The 10,377-nt window shown below is 32.3% G+C and overlaps 1 protein-coding gene across 1 annotated transcript; it reads left to right on the top strand.

The window, feature by feature from the left end:
• The first annotated feature begins 2,481 nt into the window (after window positions 1-2,481).
• On the top strand, window positions 2,482-10,007 carry LOC129973098 (clumping factor B-like). The gene is made up of 3 exons (XM_056087480.1): window positions 2,482-2,631; window positions 6,734-6,898; window positions 8,970-10,007. Exons 1-3 carry the CDS (start codon window positions 2,602-2,604, stop codon window positions 9,669-9,671), a joined length of 897 nt encoding a protein of 298 aa, XP_055943455.1. The 5' UTR covers window positions 2,482-2,601; the 3' UTR covers window positions 9,672-10,007.
• Window positions 10,008-10,377: the final 370 nt, after the last annotated feature.

The raw sequence follows: 10,377 nt of genomic DNA on the forward strand, positions 1-10,377 counted from the left end.
CATTGATTAGCGAGCTGAAGGATTCCTTGTTCCCGGAATACTGTGGCCGTGACGAGACCCAGTCTTTCACAGCGTCCTTGAGTTCGCCGTCCGAGTTGAAGCGCTTCCCTTTTAGATGTTTTTCAGGGGACCAAACATATGAAAATTGCAGGGTGACATATCCGGGCTGTAGGGGAATGGTCTAGCTGCTCCCACTTGAAATTGGCCAGTTCCTAGCGTGTGACCCTGGAGATGTGTGGACGCACTGAATAGAACCACACCCTCTGTGAATAACCCCGGTCTTGTGTTCTTGAAGGACCTGCGGAGTCTTCGGTGTGTCTCACAGTGCACATCGGAGTTAATGGTTCTGAAAAAAACCATCTGAAAGAGAAGTGCTTCAACTCGGACGGCGAACTCAAGGACGTTTTGAAAGATTGGGTCTCGTCACGGCCACAGGAATTTTGGGAACAAGGAATCCTTCGGCTCTCTAATCAATGGGATCGTTGTACTCAGGCCTATGGTGTATACTTTGAATAAAGTCTTCATTTATACCCACAGTGTCGATTCGCACCTATTCATTTGAACACCCCTTGTATAAACAGCTTATTTATTTAAGTTAAGTATTACTACTATGTCTAATATTTGTGGCTCATAAATTTTATTTCAAAAAAAAAAACTCAATGTTAGTGAGTAAATGAAACTGTAATCAATTTATATAGCATTATATTTTGAATCCAAATGTGTGAAGTGTTAGCTAATTTTATTCTTTCACATATTTCTTAGAATGCTAGTTCTGTCCTAATTTTTTAACTATGAAACTATTAACTATGATTATGTATTAAAACTATGTATAGTTTCATTTCTTTATTTCGTATAGTTTTTATGAGTCGATAAAAGATATGATTTCTCTAATTATGATCTCACAAATCAAAATATTTTTAAAGCTGAGGAGCATATTTATAAATATTGAATAAAACGATCAATTAGAATGATGTTAATATGCTTATTAATAGAGCAGTTGAAATACAATTGTCCTAACTTCCGAATTTTATTAATCGAAAAATAAGTCTAGTTCAAAATTTATTTTAAAATAAATCTACTCTTTGCATGATACATAATAAATAAATCATGAAATGAAATTGTGCGTTGTAATATTACTTATATTTGAATAAAAATGAAAGGCAAATTTACAATTTCTGAAATTGAGAAATGTTTTATCTACTTAGACTAGCGTTTAGCCCCAGACTGTTGACAGTAAAGATTTGCGATTCGTCCGTCATGCTTATCGTTTCCCCCCAGACTTGTAAATATTGATAAATATATGCAACAGAAAGAAAATATTTAGTGAATTCATCCACCACGTTGGCTACTCTGAAAGTTCAAACGGATTTCTGCATCCGATGAATGAAATCCATGAATCCATAAATCTTAATAATAATTAAATTCCAAGACACAAACATGAATAGAGTTTTACTTAATTAAAACTGCTGAAGTAAATGAGAAAATTTAACCTAATGAATAATTAAAATTAATAAATGCATTGAAACAAGAAAATTAACATTATGTCTTTTTTTTTCTCTTATTCAAAAGCATTTATTTTTATTATTTCCAAATATATGGTTTGAAAAACGATATCAGTAATGAAATGAATCTCCTGAAAGTTAAAATAATATTTAAAATTTTCAATAATGTTAATTTTCTCGTGATAATTTTTTCTATAATTGTATTATTTAAAAATACTTATTTTCATAAAAAATATTTTTTTCCCATGTTTACATTCAGAAGTTAAAATAAAAACAAATTTGAAAAATATATAGTATTTTTAGAAAAGAAAATTAGAATTCTTCCAGATCATTTAAAACTTTAATTAACAAATGTTTCCAGTGTGTTTGTTATTGTTATTACTTAATACGGAATCCAAACAGAATTACAATTAATTAATTTTACATGACTTCAGAGATAGGTAACATTATTTTCTTCATCGTTTAGCTTTCAAAAAGTTTCGACTGCAATTTCATTTTCTTTTAACATGGCGACAAACTTATTCTTTAGATTTATTCTTTTTCAGTTAGATATCCGCAGAGGAGCTTTAACGGTATCATCAACTGAAATATTTAAAACAATGTACAAGTTATAAGTGAACGAAATTTTTAAATAACGTCTCTCATATTTTGATGGCAATTAGAGTGTTTTTTAACAGTACATTTCTCATTTTTATTAACAATCAGTTATCTTCAACTGCTAAAAGAAGTAGAGAGTCCTATTTTTGAACACATGTCAAATAGGTAAATAATGTCTGACCTAATATTCTGTGCAAAAATTTCTACCTAGCGCTAACGAAAAAGCATCGCAACCCAGCGGCTTTAGAACATACCAACCTCACGATTCGAACTGTTGACCTTTCATTTTATCAACCAGTAGCCATCCACCAAGTCATGAAATCCCTTGACTTGGCCTAATTTTAAATATTTCTTAACGAAATCCTATTGCACCTATCCGTCCTGTTATTGGTGGTTGCAGAGGCATGCGCTGAAATGCGATTTTCTGAATCATAAAACAAACTATTCCAGTAAATTCTGTCTTTTTGCTAGTTAGTCCATAGTTCTTAGTAATATCTTGAAGATGCAGAACGGAATTCCAGAAGAGAAAGAAGTAAGTACAGATAAAAAAAATTAGATGATTAATTAGATTAGATCAAAAACATTTTATTAATGATTAAGTAATGAATTAAAGTATAATTTTTCACGGTTTCTGGAAAAATGGTTCTTCTGGCGTTTTAAATGTATGATTATGAAAAAGGCAAAGTAATTGCAATTGATACTAGTGAAAATTGTTTTAAAAATAATAGTAATAATTATCGTTTTGTTTTTAATTTGTTCTAATGTATATATGTCGGAATAAAAATGGGAAGTCTTCCAGATATCAGCAGTAGTTTTCTGGATTAATGTTTATCGGAATAAGAAACTTGCGCTTAATATATGTCATTTAAAGATTATGCCATTGTCTATATATATTATACTAAAAGAGTGCATTTTTCTCCAGTTTTACTCCATTAATGCATTTTACTCCATTTTTTAAAATATGGATTAAGACTTTCATTAAAGTTAATGAGAAGTTTTTATATATATACCAAAATTCCAAGACATTTTTAGAATTCCTGGTTTTTGAAATGTCTTATTGTTTCGTCAGACACTTGAGTTTTGTTTCAGTATCTGTTGAAACGTTTAATTAAACAGTTGTGAAATGAATTTGTTAATTGTATATTTAAAACAACCTGAAATGAATTTAATAAAAGTTTTAAGTTCTTAACAGCCTTGCCTGTAATATGTACATTCATTTACTGCAAAATTTACTAAAATTTTTTAGTGTAAATCATGCCATTTACAGACGACATAATGGTTCAAAATTTATTTTAAATTCAGAAAACTGAAAACATTGTCTGGACTTTTAGTAGAATTGATACATTAAAAAATATCTAATAAAGTAATGTAAAAACACTGTTAAGAAAGTACTTTAGAGAAACTCTTGTGGACTAAAGTAATATAAATTTTTCAGAATAAATCATAACAAAATGCATCCGATTTCATTTATTATAATACTGGAGAATGAAATTAAAAACATTATTTTATTTAGCCATTATCTGGTGTAATAAGTTATGAATGAAAATAGTATTTTTCAACCGAATATCTCTAGTCATTCTGTACGGTATTTCAACTGACATTGTTCACTGAGTACGGAAAGCTTTTCTAAATGCCTCTGAAATCAATGCTTTAATTTTTTTTCACAAAAAAGCAAACGTACCCTCATAATAATTAGCAATGCAATAAACAGTATATTGCGAGCATCCTCATAAATCTTACTTTAAACTACTATTAAAAAACAAAACTTGTTATCATACAATATTTTAAACTCGTTGCTTCCAGTGATTAGAAATATGGTCTTGAATGTTTCATACATTGAGTTATGCTGTAGTAGTGTCGGCTATAACTGATAATTTGAGTATTGGATCTAAATAGCAATAAAATAACAGAAAAAGCAAAAAAATGATCTCAATCTGATTAAATCTAAATACTTTTTCAAACCAAACTATCATTTCAAGATTCCAAGCTCAAAATTCAACATTGTACTCATAATATTACCTCCTGCCTTTAACCCTCCCCTTTCTATCGTACCTTATTTTACAATATTTTAGGTTATTCCTTCAAATTAAGTTTAGCTGGTATTCAAAATGTTTTTTTCCCGATTTACGATTTCTTCTACTCCTTGGATATTGTAAATGCAGATTAATATTAAATGCGTGTATAAGTCGTAAAGAAAATTTCAACCAACTGCAATTCCGTGCTGAAGAGAATATGAATTGCAGTAAATAATTTCGGAAAAATTTAGTTTTAGAAATTAAATTGGGAATGTTTCGTCAACACAGGTGTATCTTAGATATAGCTAAAATAGCTACCATTACGGTTTAATTACATCAAACTAATCCTATAAATGATTGGGATATTCAATGTGTAAAATATTTTATGAAAATGGTTTAACTGCGTTTGTAAATTCAAGCCAATCATTTTAATCCTTTGGTTCAAATTTGAATTAACTTGGTTCAACTTGCCGAAATATAGCAAATAGGATGCAAAATTTTTTTATTGTACTGACACATGCCCCCCCCCCTCGAAGGGCAGTTCACAAATGGAGAAAAGAAGCTTCCGGATCGTGGTTAGTTTTCGCCGCCCTGGTGATACAAAATTGCTGTGGGATTTGTTGTCCCCCTTTGATCATGGGACGTGCTTTCTATGGGAGAGGTCATAACTTGGTTCGTAATGGTCCAGGACAAAAAAATAGTTCCTGTTGATTGTGTAGTGCTCTGATCATTCAGATTTATTTGAATGCCTTAAGGTAATGCAAGTCGATTTCCCTGGATACCATACTGATACTCCTCACTCGGAGGGGTGCAACAGATATGAAAGTAGGAGGCTTCCTATATGGGAGTTGGTTCTTGCCACTCTGTTGCACATAGTAACGAATCAGGGCTAAATTCTCTTCCCCCATCGAATATGCTACTTGCCTTCTATTAGATGGGTTATATTGTGGCGAGTGATTGCTTTTGGACTACGTCTGCAGTTCCTGCTTCTTTGTTGTGGCGTCCAGACCGTTCACTTAATGATCTCTCACTTCTTATGTCTTCTAAACGAGCGGCGGATGCCACACTTGCAATTATTTTAAATGATACTCTATTCTAAATCCTCACGCCTTATTTTCAAATCTACTCGATCATAATCAGTATTTTTTGATCCATGCTAAATATTTTTCATGCTTTTCTGATTTAGAATTCGGTTATGTTACCTTACGACCAACTTCCATAAGCCTTTTCCGTACAGTTGAGGTACTCACATCAACACCATAATCTAATACCTTCCTTTGAAGGTCTGTGCTTGTCTTTCTTGGATTTATTTTGCTGTTTCTTATTAGAATTTTATCAGTTCTTGGAATAGTCTTCCGTTTGGGCCCACATTTTCCTTTACTTTTTTTTATCCCGAATCTTGAAATATTCTTAAAATTCTTGAAACACCCGATTTTCCCACACCAACTGCCGTAGTTATCTTTCACTCGTAGAAGTGTATTCATTAAGAGCGATTATTTTAGAACACTTCATTGGAGTAATATCAATATTGGAACAAACAAAGTAACAAGTGCAACACGAAAAGCAAAATTATAACCACCAGCTACCACCCTGACGGTTTAAAGCTAAATTACTGATACACTAAAACCAGTCAAACGAGTAAATTATTGCCAAGGTCACACTACATCTAAGTAGATGTAATGGTTTGAGAGAGTTCGGAACATTACTGGTAATCACATACGAACTCAGACAAGAAAAACATGTTCGTTCCATTTAATTTGAACAGTATAGTATGTGTCGTCTATTATCTAATAGACAACACATTTGTTCATGGAATGTATTATCACTTTTATTCAAATAAATAAATTGAGCTGTAACCATACAATTGTATGCATCAAATTATAAGGTCAATATAAACAATTTAGTTCAAATGTGCCATCTTAACACACTGCGTACGACGCTCTGCGCGCTGAACGTGCTCCCAGGGTCCGCACATTTTTTTGAACGCTCTAGAAGCATGCTTGGCAAGCAAAAGGATGCATATATGTACTTTTTTTAATTTGCATTTGGTATTACATTCACAAAAAGTATTCTTAAACATTACTACATATTTTATACGTGTATTTATTATATAGATTTGTAAACATTTTAACCATTTATTTCGCATACTTAAATGTTTTTGAATGTGATATTTTGTGAAGCATATTCCCTTGTGCAATGGCGCGGCACAATTTGCAACAGTATCTTGTTTTAAGACATTAAAGACCGCTCACGAGTTTTGTCGTGTTGCATGTACCCTCTATTATTGCTTCATAAATAAAAAAAAGTTATGGGGATTTTAGAACATACAAGTTTGCTAAAAAACGTGCTGTCCCAGGCTTATGTCTTAGATTTCTTTGCGGTCCTTAATGTGTTAAATATTTGCCCCTGGATGGTTACACATCGATTTAGCCGGGGAAAAAACATGAAAACGAGATATCTCGTAACCCAGCCACAACGTTCGGCCTACTAAAAACGAGAAATCTCGCAACCTGTGCGCAGTGTGTTAAAAATTCAATGGTTCGATGCACAGCAATTTAAAGGTTAAATCCCGTAGAACTATCTATTTATAGTAATATTGATGTTTCTTTTTATTTGCAGAATTACAGGTACTTTCGTACAACATGCAGTCTCCTGGGTTTCATTCTTTCCTTCCTGATGGCTTTCTTTTCTTTCATCGTTGCCGAGGAAGCTGGCCGATATTATGAATACGCCATTCTTTTTGGATTTGTGATGCTCTTCATAACGTCATTGATCTTTTGTTACGTAAGTTCCATAACTTTGCTTAAAACACTTTTGAAATATAAAATGAGATATAAAGGCAAAGACAGGAAGGACATTGGTCCTGATGGAAGGTTGAGATAAGATATGCCGTAATATGGAACTAGTGCAGTGAGTGTTTATAGCTTTGAGTTTTTAGCTTTTCCGGTACACAAGATTGGATACGGACAGAATATGCTTTGTTCTGTCTCTTTTATTCTGGTACAGAAGATTGAATAAGGGAGCCAGAATATGCCTTGTTCTGTCTCCTTTATTCTGGTACAGAAGATTAAATAAGTTGGCCAGAATATGCCTTGTTCTGTCTCCTTTATTCTGGTACAGAAGATTAAATAAGAGGGCCAGAATATGCCTTGTTCTGTCTCCTTTATTCTGGTACAGAAGATTAAATAAGAGGGCCAGAATATGCCTTGTTCTGTCTCCTTTATTCTGGTACAGAAGATTAAATAAGGGAGCCAGAATATACTTTTCTGTACCTCCATTATTCTGGTACACAAGTTTGGATGAAGGATACATAATATTCTTTGCTCTGCCGTGCAGATCAAAGAAAATATATAAGGTCTGATAATTTAAATCTATGAAGTCTGACGCAAACAAACCCAGATACTTTATAAAGAGGGATTTGATCATAATAAATTAAAACATTAAGGAGACGTTGGACTCTGTTGGGTACTTTTGAGAATAACTCACTTAGTTATGACATTTTTTATGCATATGTATTAAAATATCAATAATTCAAAGTTCTTTCTTATAAAACTTTTTAAATGAAATATTTTTTAAAAAAATTAAGATGTACAATTTTTTTTTAATTTCAAAATATTCTAGGAAATTAATTTTTAATTTTTTCTAATTTTTCCTTATTATCCAATGTATATCTATTTGGAATAAAACTGTGTATGATTTTATAATTCCATTAAATACTAATTTTTACGAAATATTGTTATGCTCACTTACTAAATTTTCATTAGAATCTTACGTTTCCCAGAACTAAAATTGATTTTTAGCCATTTAAAAAAACTCGAAATGTAAAATACATACGCTATTTTCTTTTAATGTATAACTGAAATCTTTATTATCCTTATTTCTTCAAAAATTAAAATTGAAAAATTTCAAAGATATTAAAATCTAATTATAATATAATTTTGAGGAAAGTAATTAAAATGGGCCTTTTTTTTTCTCTCGGCATTTGAAATATTTTATTGAACAATATATCTTATGAGCATAGATAGTCTGGGTGGGAGGGCATAGGATTCGCATCCCTTGAGTTGTAAGTTCGAGCCCTGCCGACCGAAGACTCTCCGTTTATAGCGGGGCTGGTGCACGAATAAATCTGTAACCATAAAGTCCTCTGTGTTGAGACAATACCACTGGGGTTATTGGATCAAAGGTGATCGTTCTCTGATTCAGGTCTAAATTACGATCTGTGGATGAGTGAATGAAATGTATGAATGAAATCCGCCCCGTGAAAAAGCCTGTGAGGCATGATTAGCTAAGACGTAATCTTGGCCATATATGACGCTACTGAAACAAGAGACGCTAAAACTAGGCTTATAATTGCTCACTTAGTCAGCTAGCTTGTCTACGATAAATGCCACAAGCGACAACATATATCTTATAACACTGTTTTAGTTGAATATAAACGTATATTTACGTGAGGAAATGATGAAAGTAAAATTTCATATTTCTATCCACTTTTGCTTATTTCAAAATTCACTGTCTCCTTAATGAACAAATGTACATTAACGAAATAAACATAATGTCTTAGAATTTGTGCTGCTTGCCAATTGTCTTATATATAATATCGGTAACTTTCATCTCGTTCAAATATGAGTTACAAGCATCACTAAACAAGAATCGTGTCGTTTCCGAGGGTTTTATTTTAATTGAGCGATTAATCTGAGTTTATTTTATTATTAAATGTAAATATTTCCTTTCAACTTTCCTCTCATCCCTGTTTTGACGAATTAAACCCATCCTAACGCATGCGCAAAAGAGCGGAGGGTTTTAGAATCCGTTGTTAAACAATACATTTATTTACTTCCTGTTTTTTCTCTAACAGGTTATGCATGAAAGTAAGCGAGTTTATACCGTCCCAACTCAACCATCTGATTGGTTGCCAATGGAACCCCTTCAGCCAGAACAACCGGCAGAACCTCAACCCCAACCTGAACCTCAACAAGAACCTGAATTGCCTTCTGGACCCTTCTGGCGTGATAGAAGCAGACATGACTTCAAATACGTAAGATGTGTTCTTGGATTACCCCCAGGAGACTCGGATGAGACTATGGAATCGGAAATTGAAAATGAATGTGAAACAATTCCACTACGAATGATATCGAAATCTGGAATCGATGCTGAAAGTAAAGAATCAACATCAGAAACCAGTAACCTATACCAAGACGCGGACTCCAGATGTGAAGGTGCAGCTGCAGCTGATGTTCAATCGCATTCTCCAAAGGCAGGACCTTCAAAAATTGCTGACAAGGGTTCAGAATCCGTTGAATCGAAATCTGAAGCTTCAACATTGGAAGGCATATCTGCTCTTTCATTATCCGATTCTTCAGAGAAGGCCACTGGGGAAAAGCAAACTGAAGAATGTTCAACAGCATTATCCCAATTGTCTTTGGGTGATTCTGAAAAGCAGGCTGCTGAAATGGAGAAACCTGAATCATCATCTACACATGCTGAAGACGTATCTGATCAAGCTGAATCTCGACATTCTGGAACTTCAACAACAGAAAACGGATGTCAATTTATCTAAATAGGAAAAGAAAGCTTTGTAGTTGATTACTCTTAGTGGTTGAAAATCTCAAATTAGTTTTCGAATAGCATCTTAATATACTTCCAAATATTTTTCTTTGTGGTTGGTTCTTGGAAACATTCTTTCAGTTTTGAAAACGTATTTTACTTATAAGCACAATATATTTAGTAGCAAAACCTTTTGATTTTGCTATTAAATATACAACGCTCGAAGATTATTTATTTTCAATTTAGATTACTTGAAATAATTTTAATAACTTAGTTTTATGAATATCTTTTGTAACAAACGTGAAATTATATTGTATTTAATGGGTGTTATTAAACTTTTAAAGTATGATTTGTTTCATATTTTTTGCATCTTTTGAATGTCATAAGAAATTTATTCATATATTTTTAGTAGAATTTAGCACGACACAATTTTTTTCAAATGCATCACGCATAAGAATATCCACGAAATATATATATCTTATATATAGTCTTATTTTAAGGAGAATTACGAAAATCAATGTTAATCTTAAAAAAGGAATTTATTTGCGTAACATCGTAGAAAAACGCAATTATACGCAAACGCTATTTTGTAGTATTTCTGTTAGTATGTCATGGCATTTTCGATGTACTATTTAAATACGATGAAAAACTATTATAAAGAATATTTTTATTTGCTTATTTACTTATTAAAACATTCCTTTTTATGGTATATTAAGGCA

This window comes from Argiope bruennichi, chromosome 6, assembly GCF_947563725.1.
Source record: "Argiope bruennichi chromosome 6, qqArgBrue1.1, whole genome shotgun sequence".
In the NCBI taxonomy this organism is placed as follows: Eukaryota; Metazoa; Arthropoda; class Arachnida; order Araneae; family Araneidae; genus Argiope; species Argiope bruennichi.

Bases quoted from the DNA above. Each gene is read 5' to 3' on its own strand.
- LOC129973098 (XM_056087480.1), top strand. From the start codon at position 2,602: ATGCAGAACGGAATTCCAGAAGAGAAAGAA. The intron at 2,632-6,733 runs GTAAGTACAGAT...TTTTATTTGCAG, and splicing joins GAATTCCAGAAGAGAAAGAA to AATTACAGGTACTTTCGTAC. The intron at 6,899-8,969 runs GTAAGTTCCATA...TTTCTCTAACAG, and splicing joins CGTCATTGATCTTTTGTTAC to GTTATGCATGAAAGTAAGCG.